This window comes from Ranitomeya variabilis, chromosome 4 (assembly GCF_051348905.1).
Source record: "Ranitomeya variabilis isolate aRanVar5 chromosome 4, aRanVar5.hap1, whole genome shotgun sequence".
Lineage (NCBI taxonomy): Eukaryota > Metazoa > Chordata > Amphibia > Anura > Dendrobatidae > Ranitomeya > Ranitomeya variabilis.
The window spans coordinates 59,480,893-59,504,876 of record NC_135235.1 but is presented as its reverse complement, the minus strand read 5'-3'; the positions used below and the strand labels follow the sequence as shown (position 1 = coordinate 59,504,876).

The 23,984-nt window shown below is 41.3% G+C and overlaps 1 protein-coding gene across 1 annotated transcript; it reads right to left on the bottom strand.

Annotated features, from left to right (window-relative positions):
• Nucleotides 1–1,509: 1,509 nt before the first annotated feature.
• Nucleotides 1,510–23,151, bottom strand: FFAR4 (free fatty acid receptor 4). Its single transcript, XM_077257062.1, has 3 exons — nt 22,279–23,151; nt 2,620–2,748; nt 1,510–1,953 (listed from the first exon to the last, which is right to left on the bottom strand). Exons 1-3 carry the CDS (start codon nt 22,810–22,812, stop codon nt 1,561–1,563), a joined length of 1,056 nt encoding a protein of 351 aa, XP_077113177.1. The 5' UTR covers nt 22,813–23,151; the 3' UTR covers nt 1,510–1,560.
• Nucleotides 23,152–23,984: the final 833 nt, after the last annotated feature.

Here is a 23,984-nt window from a genome sequence, read left to right as displayed (position 1 = left end):
GGAATGGTCTTCCAACAATCTTGACGGAGTTCCCAGAGATGCTTAGCACTTGTTGGCCCTTTTGCCTTCACTCTACGGTCCAGCTCACCCCAAACCATTTCCTTTGGGTTCAGGTCTGGTGACTGTGAGGCCAGGTCATCTGGCGTAGCACCCCATCACTCTCCTTCTTGGTCAAATAGCCCTTACACAGCCTGGAGGTGTGTTTGGGGTCATTGTCATGTTGAAAAATAAATGATGGTCCAACTAAACGCAAACCGGATGGAATAGCATGCCGCTGCAAGATGCTGTGGTAGCTATGCTGGTTCAGTATGCCTTCAATTTTGAATAAATCCCAAACAGTGTCACAAGCAAAGCACCCCCACACCATCACACCTCCTCCTCCATGCTTCACAGTGGGAACCAGGCATGTAGAGTCCATCCGTTCACCTTTTCTGCGTCACACAAACACACGGTGGTTGGAACCAAAGATCTCAAATTTGGACTCATCAGACCAAATCACAGATTTCCACTGGTCTAATGTCCATTCCTTATGTTCTTTAGCCCAAACAAGTCTCTTCTGCTTGTTGCCTGTCCTTAGTAGTGGTTTCATAGCAGCTATTTTACCATGAAGGCCTGATGCACAAAGTCTCCTCTTAACAGTTGTTGAGATGTGTCTGCTGCTAGAACTCTGTGTGACATTGACCTGGTCTCTAATCTGAGCTGCTGTTAACCTGCGATTTCTGAGACTGGTGACTTGGATAAACTTATCCTCAGAAGCAGAGGTGACTCTTGGTCTTCCTTTCCTGGAGCAGTCCTCATATGAGCCAGTTTCTTTGTAGCGCTTGATGTTTTTGCCACTGCACTTGGGGACACTTTCAAAGTTGCCCAATTTTTCGGACTAAATAACCTTAATTTCTTAAAGTAATGATGGTCACTCGTTTTTCTTTACTTAGCTGCTTTTTTCTTGCCATAATACAAATTCTAACAGTCTATTCAGTAGGACTATCAGCTGTGTATCCACCAGACTTCTGCTCAACACAACTGATGGTCCCAACCCCATTTATAAGGCAAGAAATCCCACTTATTAAACCTGACAGGGCACACCTGTGAAGTGAAAACCATTCCTGGTGACTACCTCTTGAAGCTCATCAAGAGAATGCCAAGAGTGTGCAAAGCAGCCATCAAAGCAAAAGGTGGCTACTTTGAAGAACCTAGAATATAACACATAATTTCAGTTGTCTCACATTTTTTTGTTAAGTCTATAATTCCACGTGTTAATTCGTAGTTTTGATGCCTTCAGTGTGAATGTACAATTTTAATAGTCATGAAAATACAGAAAAATCTTTAAATGAGAAGGTGTGTCCAAACTTTTGGTCTGTACAACGATGACTACTCTATGGTCAGAAAATATAAGGTTACTCAAACCTGAGGGGTAATTTGCCAGCATTGTAACATTTGAGGGAGAGGGTCCAGTTTTGCCATCATATCAATCTAGGCTTAGAACTAAGAAAACTCATGAAACTTAAGCGCAGCAATGGGGTGCAATATTCTTACATTCAGGAGTACTTTTCTGCAAGACATTTATTTGCTATCTGATGTAACATTTTGATTGCCATTCCGTTTATTTGTGGTCTCTGTGTCCACATTGCCCTCAGGGTTTCCGCAAAATAGGACCTTCCACCACTTCTGTTTGAGTAAATTGATGTTGTACAGAACTGGATTTACTATTGAATTGCAAAATGTAAACAGCAAAATCCAGAAGAAAACCGTCTCCGATAAGATGAACTTGTTTGTTAGGTTATGAACAAGAAGCAAAAGGACAATTATAAACACGGGCGTCCACATGATAAAAAAAGAGATCATAAGAGTGAAGAGGGTTCTGAACAGTCTGTAGTCTCGCTGAGACACGTGGTACTGGTGGACTTCAGAATAAGCCGTACTGCTGATCATCCGCTCCCTGATTTCCTTTGTGATCTTTAAAAAAAATACAAAATTTATCAGTTTGTTAATTGTAATATAAATGTATACAGTACCATGGCAATATGAGTGTCCATTCACCTTTTAATTCATCCCATGATCATTGGCCACAAGGATAGTGTGACACAACAATGTCACGCGATCCCCGGAAGAGCCAGTGCCAACACACCAGGAATGGCGCCGGCACAGCAGTTGAGTATAGGGATTATTATTTTTCTGGGCAGAAACATAGGGATTGAGATGGGGCTGTCCAAGCAGTGGCCAACCCCTTTACTCCAACAGCTTGGCACAGAAAAGTGACTATACGTTTGTCATTTTACCTCTTTTTGCCTCCTGCAGCTTTCTTCAACAGAGACTGGCATTTCAATCCTCCTGCCTTCACGATGGCCACCGCAATGGCTTATGGAGCAGATGAGTCTAAATTTTGCCTCCATAGCACAGGAAAGATAGAGGAGGTAAGGTTCAGGCTTACCACTGTCCTCCCTTCTTGACTGTGTTGGTCATCTTGACTGCAGGAGAACCAGAACGCTGGTGTTAGTGAAGGCAAAGGAAGGACACCAGATAGGGTGACTATACAAATTTTGCACAACCTCTATGGTGACTTCTTTACATCTTTAGATTTCCAAAAGTAGTTAGGAACCAAAATATTAACGATTTCCTTACCTTGAAGATCTTAGTGTAGCTGACAATAATGCTTAATCCTGGTATCAAGAAGTCCAAAAATATAAATGAAATATCCCATGCAATTTCTTCTCCAACTGTTGGCCAAATAAGAGTACAGACCCGGACATCCTGATGGGCACAAATGAGAATATGAGAGCATTTCCGATCAAGTACTATTCTCTTTACGTTGTACAAATGAAAATACATAGGTTCTCTAATAATGGCAGGCTCGAATACATGTTTGTTGGCCAAATCATTATCAGCATGGCTTTTTTCTAGATATCCTAAGAGAATTGGGGTTAGCAAAGTATAAACATCACGCACAATTAGGGCAGGTGCAGGCGACTATTCATTCTCTAACCTGAGAGTTAATTATGCAAATCACTCTCCCATCATAGTGTGATCATAGTGTGGTCTGATTTGCTTGGATGAGGAGAAGATGGAGAAATAATTGTTTCCATAGCCTCCATGTTCTGTCAGTTCGTGGAAATCGGACTACACTCAGATGTCAGTCTCATGGTTTCCATGGACTCATTGACTTGCATGGCCAAGTGCCATCCGAATATTGGATAAAACTCGGGCATGCTGTGATTTTTTACTTCGACCGGCTCAGTCCAAGGAAAAAAATATCACGTACTCGGCCCCCATATAATAACGTTCGTCTAAATGCAATTCAATGTTTTCTTGTATCGCACCGAAAATACCCTTCGTTCCCCTTGTTCAAACACTTGATCAGATTGCAAATGGTTCCTTGCCTCTTCTGTAATAAACCAATCAATGTGAATAACAGTGGTCTTGTCCATCCATTTGTAGACTCTGAACGATAAAAGTAGTCGAAGACCCAAGATGTCTCCCCAACAACACTATGGGGGATTGTCTGACTAATATAAGGTTAACTTTTTCATAAAGAACACATAGTACCAGAAACTATATATTCCTAAGAACCAATATTAAATCATACTGAATTAAGGATATAGATAATGGGCCATATATTGGTCATTTCTGAAAGTATGGTTAAAATCAATGGTTCCCATTAATGGTCTCACATGTCATCTTCTACACTCATAAAATATTAGAAAGCAATAATAGTCAAGACACCAGGCCTCAAGCACAAGTTTGGATTATTTATTTAAGTTGTGCAAAAAAACATAATACGATGCCAAAAGACTACTATGGGTCCAGCCATATTCAAATTGGACCATAGTGCAATATTCTATTCCAGAACTCACAAGTAGTGTTTATGGTCTCAACGTTCAGAACTGGTACTCACCCTCCTCTGCTCCACCTGCGGTGGTGATAACGTCACGTGAACAGCACTGCAGCCAGTCACTGGGCTTAGCAGCTCATGCCATCTACAGGGCAGAGCTGTGAGTCCAGTGATTGGCTGTAGCTTTGTTGATGTGATTTCACCGCTGCCACTGGTAAGCAATCACCAGTGCTGAGGAATAGAAATAACACTGGACCGAAGAAGGGAGAGTAAAGGCTGATTTTATTATTTCTAATGTAGGCACGGAGATGGCGTGCAGAAAGATGAAGCTGGAAAACCCCTTTAAATAGTTGATGGCATTTTCCTTATATATGTGGGTCTCATGTATCTCTAGACACCCATCGCACCACATCCAGGTAGATTATGAATGGAGAGGTGTCTGCGCTTGTGCATGTGTAACACCTCAGGTAACCGGTTGTTACAGTGGCATTGCTTTCCTTACGGGGACAGTGATGTCATGCTTGGAAGCTAGGAAGGATCCCTTTAACAGGTAACCAGCACATACAACACTGTTCTGACTCCAGGCCAGAAGGGGAGCTCTGAACCCGGTTTCAGGGGAGCTTCCCTAGATAGATATATTCTGGTCTGAAGGAGTTAGTCTGTCAGAGACATGCAAGGAGTTCAGATTGTGAGAGGAGAGAGAAGAGAGAGGAAGCAGACAGAGAGTCTGCAGAGAGTGTGAAGGAGAAGGAAAGCTGGAGCCGTGCAAACCTGTGGATCTGCAGCTCCTGGAAGGAGAGAGAAACAAAGCAGTCTGTAGGAGACTTGACAGGGAAGAGAAGCAAAGGAGAGTAAAGAGCTGGAGGGAAGCTGCGACTGAGCTTCCTCCACACTGAAGCGCAGAATTCCTTTAGCAGGAAGACCGAGGTTGTGGGGGTAACTTTATGCCCCACGGCAGAAACCGGCGGACAGGAGATTGCAGGTCACCTGTCCACCATTAACACCTGAAGGCACAGTAACATATATATGCCAGAGTCATCCTGGGAGACCCTTTAAAAATGCTCGAGTTACCTGCCATGTGGGTAGTGTCCTACCAACAAGGGGGACAGAGAGAATGTGAGGACCTTGTGTGAAGCCTAAGGCAGCAAGGGACTACAACGCAGCTAAGAAGGGAAGGTTTCCAACCCCACCTGGCTAGGGGGATTCCTGAGTCGCTTTCAAGCCGGCCAGACCATACCTGTGATCCGGTGCCCTCGACTGTGGCTGCCTTACACCAGTAAAGAGTTAAAGAGACTGCAACCTTGTGTCCTCTGTTTCTTACTACATCATCTTTATCTACTACACCGGGAGCCCTGGGGACCCAGCTTCACCTGTGGGAAGCCATTCCATCCCAGCTGCCATAACATCACCCCAGTGGACCCCTTTAAGCAGCGTCGGTCATCCCTGACCGAACACCACAGGTGGCGTCACGAACTTTCTTATTCCTAAAAACCCCTTTAAAGACTTTTCCTTTCATTTGGATGCCCAGGGCCACGGACCGGGTCATTGCCACCATGACCACCCCTTTAATGTCGACCCGGTACCGAATACCCCCAGGCCTTGGCTGGGGCGCTCCACATGCCTCTCTCCATTCCGGGCATGCTTGATGTAACTACTAAATATATGTGTGCCCGAAATATCTAGAATGGGAATATCTAATCTCCAAGATTGGAGAACCATTGCTACTTGAGATGAATAGAATACGACACCATATATCAGCCATGAGGGTGTTCATGCAAAGCAGTGGTTGCGCTATGTGGGTCACCTTGAGGCCTTTCTTTCTAATTGACCATTTTTGGTAGGTGAAAGTCAAACATAAGTCAAGCATTTCAAACTAATTTTTGGAACCTAAAATGATCGAAAAAGTTTTCATTCTTGGTGACGTGACAAAAGATCGTACTTCAGTGAAAACTACTAAACAAACCAATATTTATCTCTGTTTATGTTCCTCTGGTCACTGTGGGCCTGGAGACCTACAAGAGGAGATCACAAAGCCGATAATGAGTTTACAGGAAACCAGAGCTAAATAGCAGGCTGATTACCGGGAGCCATGCGCTCACTGAGACTTGTGGTTACTGCCGACTACGGCTGCGTTTACTCTAAGATAATTAACCCACAATGTCCACAGAGCTCGTGACATGTCATTTACCTACCAAAAATATAAGATGTGAGTCATTTCACGGTTCCTCCCAAAAAGTACCTAGTACTGTATTCCTCATTTTTATTTCTTGAAGTTGAAAGTGATTCAGAAATCTTATCCTAAAAAGAACCAGAGCTGCCTAATCCTCTAATGTACAAGCTTTACCTATACCCACTGGAGCAACGTGATCTCATACTTACCGACAATTACACAGTTACATCTGGAATATTTAAAGAAACGTTATCACCAGAAAATTACATATTGTTCAAATCACGTTTTTGTGTTAATTTTTAAAAAGTTTTGGCAATTTTTTTTTCTCCATTTCACAATCGGTATTAAAAAAAATTGGACATTTTGCAATATTTCACACTGTCCACTGGGGCTTTTTTAGACTCTATATACCTATTATTCCTGGAAATCTACCTATAAATTAGCAGCAATGGACAGCCCAGATTATTAGTATTAAAGAATCTAATGAGCGTGTGTAAAATTGTGATGGAAGGTCTGCATAGGAGTTGTGAAAAAAAGCCATAAGAAGCATGAGAAATTTTACAATATATTTTAAAATTTGCCTAAATTTTTAATTTTAAATAAATTGAGAAAGTACAAAAATATTTGATGTAGAAGACGGACATGTCCATTATGATCAGAAATAATACAGATTTCTATAAGTCATCTTAAATAGGAACATTACAAAGAAGATAATTGACTGTTCTTCAAATTAAGCCCCCATCGTTATTTGCGTTTTTAAATCTCTTTTCTTTTTTGTGCTGTGGTATGCGTTCTTGCTTTTTTTTTTTAAGCCAAATTCGTTACAATGACACACGCAGTTCATGAATATTATGCAAAGTAAAAATTGTAATCTTTAATTTTTTTGCAACTCTTTAGTGCAAAAGTCACACCTACTGCAAAATGGCACAAAAATCACTGGAATATATTTACACCAAATTTTGCAACTTATGAATTGTATCTTCACATAGAGATAACAGGGTTTTTGGAAAAGTACACAGTAGAGAACAATGGCAGATAGTGATGATTAGAAGACCTGCCATGAAAGTTGCAGGGCTGGTGATTTATAACTGCATCTCTTCAGAAGATGAAAGGGAGGAAGATGAGCAGCAAGCTGCTGTATAGAAATCAACGGGCTGGGGAGAGCTGGCTGGGCTGTCAAGTGGTAACTCCACTCCTGGAATGTAACAACTGTGCACTATTGGCCAGGGTCTGGAGGCCAAGCGCCATGGAAACAAGCTGCACACTATAAAAGATAAAAGCTCTCATTCCAGGAAAATGACAGTACAGTATACAGAAAAAGTGAGACAAAGACAAAAGTATGTTTTAGTACATAACAACCAGCATGCTAGAGAATCTTAGTAAAAAATACACATTCCTTTATAAGGGTAAGTTAACACAGGGCGTTTTGCTGCTTTTTTTTTTCTGCAGCAAAACCTGATCTTCTTGGCAGGAAAGAAGCTGCGTTAAAAGCGCAGGTTTAGGTGCGTTTTTGGTGCGCTTTTTTTTCTCTTTATCCATGCTAATGTCCTTAAATTTTCAGCAAATAATAATACCTGCATATTTTTTTCACCACACATTCAAGTCAATGGGTGAAAAAGCGCTGAAAGAAGTGACATGCTCTATGCACAATAAATGCAGCAAAGCACAAAATACTGATCACACAAAAAAACAATGTGTGTGCATGAGATTTCTGAAATCTCACAATGCTTTGCTGGTGTTGTTAAAAGCAGCTGAAAATTGGCATAAAAAAGGCAGCAAAAACGCCCTGTGTGAACTTACCCTTAGGCTGTTTTTGAAGTTAGTTTTGCTTTCGGCTGCGTTGTTGTTACTTGATCCAATTTATGTTATACGATGATTGATATAACGATCATGAGATATAACACTTTGGTCTAGAGCTGATTTTCTATTTATTAATCCAGCCCCTACTAGAATGAGTTTGTGACTTTTTGCAGCAGGAAAGATATAGATCTTTGCACCGTGTTAGCCAGTTGATAAAAAAAATATTTAGAATTGAGAGTCCTCAGTGGTTGATACCTTTTAATGGCTAACTGAAAAGATGGTAACAAATTGCAAGCTTGCAAGCTTTCGAGACTACTCAAGCCTCTTCACAGCACAGAGCTGTCATTATGGGAGAGTGATAAACAGTTGTGTCCATAAATATTGGAAAGTTCCTAGATAAGGAGTGAATGTTTTGTTTTCCGCTGATTGGGGTCTGGTACTGTTATGATGCCCCATAAGGTCTGAGTGCAAAAAGACGCCCAGATTGCACCCACTTTTTAAAATGGTTGAGAGTGGTGTTAAATAGCAAAACGTTGCAAACATGGCACGCAGCTTTTTTTTTACCCAACTTTTTGTAGACAAAACATTGTTGAAAATGCCTTGATACATTACTCACATTGAATCATGTGGACTTCATAAGGCTTTGTTAACAAAGATTAGCAGAAAAACACTTATAAATGTCTAACCTAAAGTGAATCTCTAAAAAGTGATTTAGTATTTAGTTTTAGGGAAGTCTAGACCAGGTCTAGGTCAATGACTAATTTAGATTTTTCCCCCAGACATAGAATAATTACATACCTCAACATTGAAATTGCAACATTAAGAAGGAAAAGTTGTGTAATTATGAAATCATAGAATCAATATTTTTTTATTACTATTATTTATTTATATAGCACGATTAATTCCATGGTGCTGTATATGAGAAGGGGTTACATACAAATTAAAGATATCACTTACAGTAAGCAAACTAACAATTACAGACTGATACAGAGGGGCGAAGACCCTGCCCTTGCGGGCTTACATTCTACAGGATGGTGGGGAAGGAGACAGTAGGTCGAGGGTTGCAGGAGCTCCGGTGTTGGTGTGGCTGTAGCTCTGGTAGTGGTGAGGAGGCAGCGGGGTCAGTGCAGGCTGTAGGCTTTCCTGAAGAGGTGGGTTTTCAGGTTCCGTCTGAAGGATCCAAATGTGGTTGATAGTCAGATGTGTTGGGGCAAAGAATTCCAGAGGATGGGGGATATTCGGGTGAAGTCTTGGAGTTGGTTGGGTGAGGAGCGAATAAGTGTGGAGGAAAGAAGGAGGTCTTGGGAGAACAGGAGATTACGTGAGGGAAGATATAGGGAGATTAGTTCAGAGATATATGGAGGAGACAGGTTATGGATGGCTTTGTAGGTCAGTATTAATATAGGAAAGAAATATATCTTGGTACCGTGTTAGCCAGTAGATAGAAAAATATTTAGAATTGAGAGTCCTCAGTGGTTGATACCTTGTAATGGCTAACTGAAAAGATGGTAACAAATTGCAAGCTTTCGAGACTACATACGTCTCTTCATCAGGCAAAGACTAAAACAAATTCTGAAGAATCACATATTTATGCACAACATAGTATAGAAAAAAAAAAAAAAAAGGGAGAGGGGAAAAAAAACATGGATAAGCCAGGTGACATGAAGCAGAATTACCATGGGTGATAAACAGTTACGTCCATAAATATTGGGCCAATTCTTAGGTTATCTAAGAATTGGCCCAATATTTATGGACGTAACTGTTTATCACCCATGGTAATTCTGCTTCATGTCACCTGGCTTATCCATGGTTTTTTTCCCCTCTCCCTTTTTTTTTTTTTTTCTATACTATGTTGTGCATAAATATGTGATTCTTCAGAATTTGTTTTAGTCTTTGCCTGATGAAGAGACGTATGTAGTCTCGAAAGCTTGCAATTTGTTACCATCTTTTCAGTTAGCCATTACAAGGTATCAACCACTGAGGACTCTCAATTCTAAATATTTTTTAAGGTCAGTATTAGTCATTTGAACTGGATACTCTGAGGGAATGGGAGCCAGTGAAGAGATTTGCAGAGGGGAAAGCGGTGAAGTAGCGAGGAGAGATGAATTAGTCAGCAGCAGAGTTAAGGATGGACTGGAGAGGTGCAAGGGTGTTAGCAGAGAGGCCACAGAAAAGCATGTTGCAGTTGTCAAGGCGGGAGATGATGAGGGCATGCACAAGCATTTTAGTAGATTGACGGTTGAGGAAAGGACAGATTCTGGAGATATTTTTGAGCTGGAGGCGACAGGAGGTGGAAAGAGCTTGGATGTGCGGTTTGAAGGACAGGGCAGGTTCAAGGGTAACTCTGAGGCAGCGGACTTCCGGTAGGGGGGAAAGCGTGATGTCGTTAATTGCGATAGATAGGTCAGGTAAGGAAGATCTATGAGATGGAGGAAAGATGATGAGTTCAGATTTGTCCACATTGAGTTTGAGGAAGCAAGAGGAGAAGAAGGAGGATATGGCTGATAGACACTCCGGGATTTTGGACAGCAGAGCGGTGACATCTGGGCCAGAGAGGTAGATCAGAGTGTTATCAGCATAAAGGTGGTACTGGAAACCATGGGACTTTATGAGTTGTCCCAAGCCAAGTATAGATTGAGAAGAGTAGGGGTCCTAAAACACAGCCTTGGGAGACTCCAACAGAGAGAGGGTGGGATGAGGAGGTAGTGTGGGAGTGGGAGACGCTGAATGTGCGGTTGGAAAGGTATGAGATCCAGAATAGGGTGAGGTCTTTGATGCCAAAGGAGAGGATCTGTAGTAGGAGGCAGTGGTCAACTGTGTCGAAAGCAGAGGACAGGTCTAGGAGGAGGAATATAGAGTATGTCCATTAGCTTTGGCTGTAAGTAGGTCGTTAGTAATTTTGGTCAGGGCTGTCTCAGTTGAGTGATGGGGGCGAAAAGCAGATTGTAGATTGTCAAAGAGCAAGTTAGATGAGAGGTGGGAGGAAAGTTCAGCATGGACATGCTGCTCCAGGAGTTTGGAAGCGAATGGGAGCAGCGATATTGGGCGATAGCTGGACATAGCAGTTGGATCAAGGGTTGGCTTTTTAAGGATAGGCGTGATTGTGGCATGTTTGAAAGCAGAAGGGAAGGTGACAGAAGTTAGTGATAGGTTGAAGAGGTGGGTTAGGGATAGGATAAGAGTGGCGGTGAGGTTAGGGAGGAGGTTGGATGGGGTCAAGCGCACAGGTGGTGGGGTGCAATTTGGAGTGGAGACAATTAAGCCCCCCTTCAGTGATGTTGGATAGGGAGCTTATGGGGTTTGGGCATTGGTCTGGTAAACAAAGGGGTTGTGGTGGTTGAACAATGAAGATTCAATAGGCATGAATCAATAGGCGTGTTACTGATATACAAATGATAAAAAAAATAGAAACAAAAGTCATTCAGCATGAGGGCCATGTGCAGAAATGTCCACACTTATAGCTTTGGCTGCTATCACTTAGATTATTAATGGTTGCCTGAGGTATATTCTGCCGCGTTCAATGCGCTTTGGCACAGAAATGATCAAGATCCGCTGCTAGCAGTTCCCTTTGCAATTGTCATCCAATGACGTCCCAGATGTGCTCTGTGGGAGACAAGTCAGGAGACTCTGCAGGCCATGGTAGCATGTTTAGGCCATGTAGGCTGCTCACAGTAGCATGAGCAACAAGCGGTCTGAGGTTGCCATGCTAAGAAACGACTCCTGGGACACTTTCACATTCCCTTATTTGTGACACGTGGTGTCTAGAGCCATCTCCGACTATCATTGTGTTCAAGACAAAAACAGGATTTACCGCTAAAGAGAATAGACCTCTATTCCAGCCTCCATTGCTGTCTTTCCCTGCACCATGATAGCCATTGAGATTGTCAATATGAGGTCAACGGACACCTCTACCTGGACATCTGACTTATAGCCCAGTGTCACGCAAACGCTTTCTGATGGTTTGTGTGGACATTGTTTGAAGTCTTAGGCTTGGTATGTGATGTCTAATTTCACTTGCTGTACAGAATAGATCACTATGCACCATTCTTCGAATCTGATGAGTCCACGTGGACAATACCATGAAGAGGCCTCCATTTGGGAATGTCACACCAGTCCTACTCCTGGGATTATGATGTAGGGTGGCTAAATGTATGGTAGTCAGACCCCTCTAGTCCTCATTCCAGGAATACTAACAGCTTAGTGTTACATTGATTAGATCATGGAACCAGTGGTGCAGCGATTTCTCCAGTTTTCCAGCAGCTATTTTTCAAAAAGGCAATGCCAAGCCACATGTTGCTCTCGTCTACATGGCCTTATTGTGCTGCAATGACCAGCAGAGTCTCCAGACTTGTCTCTCATGAAGCACATGTGGAATGTTATTGGTCGGCAATTGCAAGGGGAGCTGCCAACAGCGGATCTTGATGATTTGCCCAAGTGAATTCAGGGTGGCAGAACATTCCTCAAACAACCATTAATAACCTCAAGGATAGCAGCTCCAGTATGTTAGTTCATGTATTTCTGCTGATGGTGCTTATAGAGTCAATACTGAATAAATCAAGATGTTCTGAAATTTTTTTTTCCATTTTTTCATAGATCTAGTTATTTTTATAATTCCGTAACTTTTCCTTTGTGAGAACTATAGGAATGATTTTAGAGAGCATTAGTCATCTGACAGCTAAATATTTTAAGGTAAATATAGGATTCCCTTCTTTGGGGATAAGTTGTTGCACAGATACCTTTGAAACAACCTATATACATAGAATCCATGTCTGGTCAGACACTTCCAAGTATCTAGGAGGGCTCAAGAAGACTTATTTTTAGAGATGCCCCAGTATAGAACATGAAGTATCAGATGTTCCTTAAAAGTTTCAGCAACTTAGCAGAATTGTAGGCTCCAAGACAGGAAAGTCAGGATATAGATTCCCAGATAGGAGGGTCCTTTTAATGTGTACAAAACATCTAATATCTCAGAATAAAATAAACTCAATAGCCAAATAGCAAGATGTGCATTATCTCAGCACAAACAGTAGATTGGAATTAAGAAATTTTGCAACTTTTGTTGATTTGTGTACTCTAGGGTTGAAAAAAAAAGATTTTTAAAAATTAGGCTCATTGGAATTTTTTTTCAACACATCAGGTAGTTCCTAGTAGCTACTTTCAATAATGTGAAAACTCCCTTAATGAGCCTTAATTATTTGTATAGCCAGATTTACTTAGAATGCGACATGTTCTATTATTTATCGAACAATCCACAAATGACGTGTTAGGCAACCAGGGAGTATGTGCCGTAGGGAAAAGGGGCTTTTTCTGTAATTGGTAGGTGTTAAAACACAAACTATGTCCTGGTTGCCAGTGTCAGGAATGAAGAGCGGGCATCCCCTCAATCCTGGTCCAAGCTGTCTAACTAGACTTGCTGGGAAACAAAATAAATCTAAGCTGTTCAAACAGGCATCCCAACATGTGTGAGCCATCCTGATACTTAGCATGGACAATGTTATGTTTTAAGGTGCCAAGCAGTAGGCCTACAACCCGATGGCAAGGGACGCTGTATTTGTTTCATTACTGGCTAGACGGCCTAGAATTTATATTGAGACTACTAAGGGAAAATTGCTTTAAAGTGATGTAGAGACACAGACCCTAATTTCTGTGTCACCTAATGGGCTGCTTGCAGTAGTTTTGGTAAAATCATTATTTTATCAGCAGGAGATTATCGCTAGAGGACTAGAAAACCTGCTGCCATGTAGTCCTCCATATTCATGAGCTCTGTTTAACTCTGCCCCCACCACTGATTGGCAGCTTTCTGTCTATGCACAGTGTACACAGAAAGCTGCCAATCAGAGGTGTGGGTGCAGTTATACAGAGCTCAGCATTCAGAGAACTGCTAGATCTACAGCTGACAAAACTGAATTTATTTTAAAAAAATACAACACGCAGCCCAGTAAGTGACACATCGCTGGAATCAGTGTAAGGGGTATGGTAAAATGTTATTGCCTTTGCCTTTCCCTCTCGTCCCGGTGTCGTATGTTATTAGTGTGTATGTATAGGTTAACATGTGTTGATATTGCTACACGATTTAAGTGTACTATCACCTCGTAGATTATGGTACTGCTACACAATCAGGTGTATTACCGTGTCTTGTTCAATAGATATATATATATATATATATATAATGCAATGTATATGTTTGCTAGATCTGTTAAATAGGGAAAGCGCAGTATTAAAGCAGTAAGAAAGAAGGAAAGAAGACAGTATGCGGGCACACGTAACCCTAGAATGTGGCAGCTTATAGCTTGGGCAGATGTTATCAGTACCGGGGCGAAACGGTGGCTGGGGCAGAACACAGAAGCAGTGAGCTGGGAGCAGGAAAGAAGACAGTACGCGGGCACAGGTAACCCTAGAATGTGGCAGCTTATAGCTTGGGCAGATGTTATCAGTACTGGGGCAAAACGGTGGCTGGGGCAGAACACAGAAGCAGTGAGCTGGGAGCAGGGCAGCTCTGGAACATCACAGAACACAGTACTGAAGGGCAGGTCAGTCACCAGGTGTGAACTAGCTTCGGAGGTGGAAACTCTTTTGTCTGGTGCGAAACAGACTACGGCAGGCCTAACCGAGGCAGAGCTGAATTGGGAGGACACTGAGGATCTGTGCGGCACGGTCTGACCTGGGTATGTGTTATGTGACAGGAAGGAAGATGCAGGGAGAGAAGAGGAAATCTGTAATACTGATTCTGATGTAATTGCTGTGAAGAGTCTGGATGCGCTGTGTAAAGCTTACAGTAAAGTGGTTGGTTTGAAAGTTGAAAAGGACTGTGTCTCGATTTTTGTTGCATCCACTGATGGGAACCTGCAGCGAAGCAGAGGTGGCCCTGACGGTGCAGAGAATGAAGCCACAGGTACACAAAGTAATGGACATTTTCATGTATTGGGAGGCCAAGGCACTGATGTACCAGAGTGTTTGGCCAAGACTACAGCCCCCGACCAGACCCTTACATCAGCATCTCTGCCTCTACATCATGCTGCTCTCAGATGAGGCAACAAAAACCTATGGCCAGAAGCCTTTAACTCTAAGCAAGAAAATAAAGCGGTTATTTAATCTACTACCAAGTTGTCACAGAATGCAGATGTACCCAAATTTGGGCTGGGTGTACATTATGTTTGATATTACACTTGCCACGAAAGTCTGAAATGGTCCAGCCAAACATATACCAAAGAAGTATACCTTTTCAATAATGCTGGATATGGAGAATCTTAACCTTTATCCTGTACAACATGTCAAAAGGATACCTTTTTTGGGATGTTTAGTTATGAAATGGACACATCGACATAAATGTTCCCTCAGGGGAATTTCCATAAGAGAACCAACCATTGCTCTTACCACTGTTCCGACCCACCTACCCTGTGTGTCCGCCGGCAATTTAATGTCTACATAAGAAAATATAACAATTTATGTCAAAAGGGAAGTGTTTACTCTTTTGCTTTATGGCCTTTTCCCATGTGAGATGACCTTTTGATTGATTTATATAGAAGATTTTATCATGCTATGTAAAAGAGAACTGATTAAATGATACAACAGGAGCTCGGCACACAGTCCAGCTATTCCGGCATGTGGGCAATGCCTACGATTGTGAAATCTAAAGATCCGTGTGACGAATGTGGAAGAAAAATACCGCTAAAGTAAAACCATTTTTCATGAGTCATTACTGAGAGCTTCTGGACCTGTAAATGGATTTATATGTCTTGTGTGTGTACTGGGAGTGCAACTTCTTACTGAGCAAATAGACGTTATGAAAAGGAGAACCCTCAAGCTGTGTGTGACTTGGCACCATGACATAGAGTTTCGTGCGTGTCGGTATCAGTGAATGTGTCTTGTTTCCTGATATCGGACATGTTCGTAATCCAAGTGGCATCAAGAGCGCCAGAACTTAACTCTTTAAGGAATTCCATAAAGTTTACCGTTCACATCAGGGGAACTGCACAATCGAAAATGTCCGAAGAATATTTACTGGAACATCTGTAATTGGTAGAAATTACGTATGGATAATATCACATTTTACATTTTTTATTGTACAGAGATGAACAAGTGGGAAATATGGTATGTAATCTTTGTTGATAAATCTCAAAATCGCAATATGTCAGAGACAGCGAGCAGCCCAATTTCACCTCCCTACAATGGCTGTAGGGCAGAAGGAGGAGGGTATACTGTAGATGTGGCCACACGCCATCAATATTGAAAGTTGAAAGGTGTCTACAATGAGAAGATCTCATAGGATCTTATTAAACCGATGAAAATGGTGGAGTGGTGATGTAGAGGAGGAATTATAAACTTCCGGTACCCTGTACAGTATCCATCAGGTCTGCGTTATGGTTAAATCTGTAGAATCCAACGTTCTAGAGCTTGTCTTGGTTCTGACAAACCCTCTTACAATTAAAGTCAACAGAGATTGGCTTATCGCTGGAGGTCCGACTTCAGAAACCTTAGGTAATCATGGGAATCTACCACAGGTCATACATTAGATGGAGATCATTCAAATAAATGGTGGAATATCAATACAAGCTAGATTATCAAGAATCCACTAAGGATTCTATGTAACCATTCATAAGTCATAAAAAGACCAGACTAGAGAAGAATTCTGCATACACAGATCGTTCAGTGAGCATAGAATATCATTGTTATCGGCAGCACATCTCCTGCTTACGTGGTGCAATGTGCTGCTGATAATGAAGATTTTAATGCTGGCATGAACTATCCAAAAACGTTCATTTTTTGGGTGATTGCCTCCATGTTTATACAATCACGTAATGGGGAACCAGAGTTCTGATGGTCTGAACAAGCCTTTACTGCCCCGTTACTTGGAGACGCTTTGGAATCCAATTTTACTGCTCCAGTGCATCTAAAATGAAATATGAAGTAAAATTGCAAATGGTATTAGGAGAAAAAAAATTGCTTTTATGAATATCTATGGTCTCCTTGGTTACAGACTACATATCTCTTTGTGTAGGCTGATCCCACAGTCTTTGCCATTTACGTCTGTTTTTCTCTCTCTTTATATACAACAAGGTAAAATTGCGGCAAGCACCAAGAATAACTTTGTTTTATAAAGTTTAAGTAATAAATGATACATGACGGCCAAGACTTTTGGCTTAGTGGAGAGGCTCTTTTTTCTGGAAGTGCTTCAACGGTCCCCAAATTATTAGTTGGATAACATTACTGTATTTTGTGCCCAACGCTAAGGTTAATCTCAACACAATGTGCTCCCCATTATTCCCCCTTTGCCTCCGAATGAGGCAGTGATGCCCCCTATCTCCTTTATTGTTTTTAGGGGCTATATTTATATTAGACAAGATAGACTTTATTCTGTCATTAGAATAGGTCATCATAATTACAAATTAGGTATGTATAAGGGGGGTGGACATACCATTTGTGCAACCTGTATAGGGGCCTAAGACGTAAGGGGGTTCGCGACCATCTCCAAAACAGGTGGTAATTTGCATTATGAGGAGCTATTGGATTGCAAAGGGCCCATAGACAGTTACACAGGGGACTTCTGTCACCACTCCTGGTATGTATGCAGATGACCTTATTTTATTCTTATCAGATCCGTCTTCTTCCTTAACCCATGTTATTAATAGGATTTCTGGTTTACACAAAAAAGGGCAACATTTTCATTAATAAGAAAGGAGTAAAAGAATTGATAGCCCAGGTAAATTCCAAGAATATTGTTTTTTTTATGGAATAATACTATCAGTCATCTCCAATGAACCATGCAGAGCGTATGCATTCATCGGACAATGTATTTGTTTGGTCCTTGGTCAGCTCTGATGCATACATCTCGTCAAACCACGTCGATCTACATTCTGTTTTCTGCATCATTTTACTGTGAAAGTTTGTGGTTGATTACCCTGTAAACACTCTTCAAAGTCCATTTCTTTCTATGCATCCATCTGCTTGACTATTTTGACAATTTAGTACTCTACGAGCAGCAGGGCCCTCAGTCCAGTCTATAAGATATACCTGTATTCTTTGTGATCTTTGGTCCTTCCGGTCCATGTAGATATAATATGCAAAGTATTTTACAGATGTGACGGCTGTACTCTAGCGCACATGTCTAGCAGACTCTCCTTATATTATGATTAGTCGGTATTAGAGCTAGACTGTGTACTGAAAAAAAAAACATCACCATTTCACCAACACCAGCCTAAATGGAACCTGCCAGCTGCTTCATGCTGCCCGACACATGGGCAGCAGGAATCAGAGACTGGCTCCGGCATTATGGTGGCTTTCAGAGAAAACTAGTTGGAAGCTCTGTAGGGGACGAGATAGCATGTCCGAGAGGAAAGTCTCCATTGATTTCTCCCTGTCCACTTAGCTAGACTGACAGCCCTCTCCTTAGGTGTGTATAGGGAGAACACATTGCATGAGAGATCTGAGCATGGATTTTCGGGGCCACATTTTCAGGGGGAGGTTGCATTTATTTGCACTTCTCCATAAGAAGTCCATAAAGTTCAACCTATAATCCAAGATGTTGATCCAGAGGAAGGCAAAAATCCCGTAAGATAAATCCTAATTGCTCCATTTTAGGGGAAAAATTCCTTGCCGACTTCACATCACCTTCTAAATCACATATGGAATGTAAATATGCAAATTGCCTCTTCAGAGAGGAAGAGGACTGGAACTCTATAGCGCCACCTGTTGGCCTTGCAATATGACTTAGGATAAAAGCCAAATCAGAATCTCAATTTGCAGACAGTGTTTAAAGGCATTGCCCCTCAGCAGTGCACAGCATATGATCTGATTTGGCTAGATGAGAGGCTCTGGACTGAGGTATAAGGGGTTTAGTGATGAGCGAGTGTACTCGTTGCTCGGATTTTCCCGAGCACACTCGGGTGACCTCCGAGTATTTATGACTGCTCGGAGATTTAGTTTTTGTTGACACATCTGAATGATTTACAGCTACTATCCAGCCTGCGTACATGTGGGGGTTGCCTGTTTGCTAGGGAATCCCCACATGTATTTAAGCAGGGTAGTAGCTGTAAATCACCGCAAAACTGCGGTGATGAAAACTAAATCTCCAAGCAGTCATAAATACTCGGAGGTCACCCGAGCGTGCTAGGGAAAGCCCGAGCAATGAGTACACTCGCTCATCACTAGTAACGTTTCTTCTTGTGGAGAGTGACATACCGGCCCTGGCATGCCAATGTGAGGAGACTTATTCGTCATGTAATGCTCATCTTCAGAGAGGAAGAGGACTAAAATTCTATAGTGTCGCCCATTGGAAGCAGCAATCCTACTAGGGCTGGTATGTCACGCTCAACAAGGAGAACCACTAACTCTTATACCTCAGTTAAGAACCTCTCCCCTAGCCTAATCAGAGTTCATACTTTGCACTGATGAGGGTCTGCAAATTAATATTCTGATTGCAAGGGTCGATAGTGACTTTAGGATTGCTGCTTCCAACAGATGGTGCTATAGAGTTCTAGTCCTCTTGATCTCTGATGGGACAATTTCCATATTTAATCTCCCAGAGGAGCATCGCTTGGCGAATAAGCCTCCTTACATTGGCATGCCAGCGTCAGTATGTCACTCTCAACAAGGAGAAACTTTACCGATATGGAACGTAAAAATGTATCAATTTTTCTTGTAAATGTTCATTACTGTTGAGTGTCAGGAACATTTACTTATATGCAAATAGAAATGTCTTCTTGCCTTATGGTGGAACCAGATTTGTATATAGGTAAAAGCTCTTTACATATTGGTCTGGACAAGTGCGTAGACATCTTACCAAAATGCAAACGTAGAAGCTCCTCATAACAAATGTGCTAATAGATTATGGTCAGCGGAAATCTCAGTAAATACAGGAGTAGTGCAGAGAAAATTTAGGAAAATCACATAATGCACATTGTGGAGACATCTAACGTGTACATTACATAATCCAAAAATAACTAAAAGCAATATGCCGTGTCTACTTCATAGCATACAACTTCTATAAATAGGAAGAAAATAAAAAGTCGCCTTTCAGAGTATGGATTTATAAGAAAAACTAAAATTATAACCAATAAATAGATGCACAATATAATAGAAACTAACTTGAGAAATGTCCTTACGTGACAAGGTCAGGAGCAGCATAAATTCCAAAGAATTCCATCCACATTCATTTTGTCATCCTTCATAAAATGAGCCATTGTTGAGCCTTTCATTGCAGGATGATGTGTAATCTGCGCTGCATAATGACATTTCCTTACAGTCAGTTGGCCTCATTTTCTGGTGAATGCTGGTGCAATGTCTGTCCTAGATCCTTGAGATTGGAGGGATGGAGCAGAATCAACTAGGTACAATCTATACCTACTTGGGATAGTCTAGCTATGGTGTCTAAAGCTGTATGGAAGTCCTGAGAATACAGATCTTTCTCAGATAAAACAATTGTGGGAAGCTACAGTCAACGGAAATAGATGGAAAGATTATGTGTTGAGAGTTTTAGAGTAGGGTTCAGCGACTTTTACTTTTTTAGGATCGAGTCGGGTTTCGCGAAACCCGACTGTCAAAAGTCGAGTCGAGTGAAATTGGCCGATTATCGCGCAAAGTCGGGGATCGACCGAAACACGAAACCCAATGCAAGTCAATGGGGAATAATCCTCCTCCGAAAGCGTCATATGAAATGCGACTTTGGCGCGAAGATCGCCGACCGCATGGTCGATCCCACAGTGGGATCGGGTCGGGTTTCATGAAACCCAACTTTGCTGAAAGTCGGCGATTTTTTAAAATGTCCGATCCGTTTTGCTCAACCCTATTTAAAAGGATCCCTAAAGGCAACAAAGGCAGAATCCTCTTTTCCAAATCTATACTTGACGTTATATTTTGATGAAGGGTAGTGGAACATAGCAAGTAATCGAACAGTCGGACATAGTGTCACCAACAGGCATGTTCTCAGATCAGCACGTCTACTAATGTTGAAGTTCTCTCAATAACTCAAGTCATTAAAGCCATGCCAGAAACTACTGATGATGATAAATAGATTGTGATAGTCTAGGAATAAAAAAAAAGAGTTTGGTATGCAAATTAACATAATTGAGTTTTGATCTGCAAGTGATTAAGATTCTAGTGGAAGAGAACTTTACATTTACGTGTAACAGGTCCATCAGTTAGAAGATCAACCCGCCAGACCATACATGACTGAGACAAACTCGTAATAAGTCAAGCCACCATACATTACCAAAGTAATGGAGGTCAAAAACAGATTATGTCAATGTGAGATACATGTAATGAAAAGACAACAATTTGAACCAAAATCAAAGCCAAATCATACAATCTGGTGGTCACCTAAATAATAAATAGTGACATCAAAATAATTTATCACGTCTGTCAACAGGTCCTTCAACATAAAAAAAAAATTGTCATATTCAACTGTACTGGTATTTGCAAATAAAAACAATAATGTATGGCAGGAAACTATTTTGGAATGGTGTAACACAGGAATATTAAAACCGATGCTCCTGAAATCTAAGGATATAACCACACAGGTTTTTTGTTTTTTTTTAACAGATTTGTATTAAAATCTGTTAAAAATCCTCTATAAAAATGCTTGGAAAAACCCTTTCTATTCCTTTTTATGGGAAATCCACTTTGCTATTTGTATGAGATTTTTTTTTAGTATTTTTATTTTCCTGAAGAGCTTTTGAAAACCCCCCAAAATGCGTGTCACTTCTTTGAAGAAGATCCTGTCGGTATCCGCTCCAAACTAGGCACCCTTCAGTGAAAAGGCTGCACAAAACACATTAGAAAAACAAAAAAACCAAAACGTCTTCAGAAAATGAAAAACTCCAACAAAAATTACTGAAGCGGTTTCCGCTTGAAAATCTCATTGTTTTTTGAATACTTCAAAAAACTCTGTCAACATAGCCTATTCCAACATAATGAAAGTGTGGCAAGGATTAGGCTAGATTCGGCTGAGGATGGATTTGCCATGCAGGCATTCCTAAAAGCAATATTATGGCAGCCAACTCCCAGCTTTTTGGAAACAAAAAAAAAATATAAAAAAATTAAACCACCTGATAATAGAGGAAAACTAAAGCATTCATACTAAACAGGTTTTTGTGCCATGCCAAACCCATTCAATATTAAAGGCAGATCCCGATGAGTCTGGCTTAAAGGGGCATTACTATCATATTGTGAAGGCATATGGCAAGGTTATACATTACTTTATGATCAGTGGGGATCAAAGCTCTTGCAACCCCACCATTCCTGAAAATAAAATTGCTGCAGTCCCTGTAGGTCTTTGTTTCCAGGGTCCCACTGCCCAGGAAAACTGAAGCAAAACTCTATTCAAGTAAATGGGGCTGGATGCTACTCCGGGTATAGTCCGGTGGCCGCTGTGTAGGAAAACGTCCCATTCTTTCAACCCCATTAAATGCTGTTTTTTTTTTGTAAAGTCAAATATTTTAAGATTTTGTATTTTAAAAATGGAATCAGCATTCTTAAAGTGACTTACCCTATTATTCACCTTCTGTGTTATTACATTGAAGAAGAGACACATGGGAATGGCCGTCATGGCTGAGAAGACCCAAATAGTAAGAATTCCTACTGCCACCACCTTAACATTACAGGTGGTGGCCTGGGTTAGCTTCATGATACAGATCATCCTCTCCAGACTCACTGCAGACAGGGAGGAGAGGATAACACAACCACTGAGGCTGATTACATAAAAAAGCAGGTGGCAGAAGAAATCACCCAAGATCCAAACCTCCGTCCATCGAATGACCAAGATGAGCGGTATCATGCTGATGAACAGCAAGTCCGAACAAAAGAGGTTCAGAACAAAGCAATTGGCAGTTACCAGTTTCTTCTTTCTGACAAGCAAGACAATGGCGCTGATATTTACAAAGCATGAGAACATGAACACCACGGAGAGGAATATGGTCTCCAACACCTTCACCTGCAGGCTCTTGTCAAACTCGGAGAAAAAATTAAAAAATGTGAAGTTGCATATTTCTTCAGACTGACATGATACAATCATGTAGCCCATGATAGATCAGTGGCTAAGACTCACAATAAAAAAAATTATGAAGATGAAGAGCTATTACATCCAGCGATGGTCAGGAGGTCTCACGAAGACTTTTCTATGTCCAGCAGGCATGGCTAAGGGATAAGGCAGCAGTGGAGTGATGAGCTTCTGCTCCGTGTGGCTTTCTTTAGTCTGGAGGTGCAGCCAGTCTTTCCATCTGTGATTTGTAACAAGGAAGTTGCACAGCATTCTTGTAAATATCCACCCATCTAAAACAAAGATGAAGGTGTCGTGGATCTAGGATGTCTGCTCTCGTATTAGCAAATAATAACCGTGGTTTATAATGTCCTGTTCTGCGCACAATTTCCACACTGTGAGTCTTGTAAAAATTGCTTGTGTTAACAAGATAAGAAGATTCTGTGCTTCCTGTTCTGATATTGTATCTGCACCTGTCCAATCCACCAGCTAACAGCCACTTGGAGGCTTGTGCTTTTAGTAAATATTTTAATAATTGTCCAAAAAATGAAAAATTAGCCAAAAAAGGCATAGACAAAATATGAATACCTTTATTTTAGAGATAAACTTGCGCAAGATGAGACCTAAAGGAGGAACATTCGTTTACTGGAGGTAATAAGTAGAACATAAACAAGCTAAGAATGAAAAACCGTATATTGCACTTTGCCCACGGACTAATTAGCCCCAATTGTGTAGTTGCACCTTGCCCAGCTGTAGAGAAAGCTACAATATTGCACAGCCCTCTGCGGATGATGGCCACCTGAAAAGAATGTCAATATATACGATACAAGGTGATGAATAAACACAAACAAGCTAAGAATGAAAAACTTCAGATTGCACTTTGCCCGTGGACTAATTATACTTAGCCCCAATTGTGTAGTTACACCTTGCCCAGCTGTAAAGAAAGCTATATTATTACACAGCCCACTGTAGATGATGGCCACCTGAAAAGAATATCTATATTCAGCATACGATACAAGGTACTTGTGTACACCATACTAATAGAACAGTAACAAATGGATTCAATCAAGTGATGAGTCTTAGCTAAATAGTCCTCAGTGTATTCAGTCTTAGTTTGAAAGTTCACAATCCTTTTTGGGTGCAGGCCCCTCAGGGTCCTGTATGAAAATCCTATATTGTAGATTGAAAAGCATGCATGTATGTGCTGAAAAAGAGCG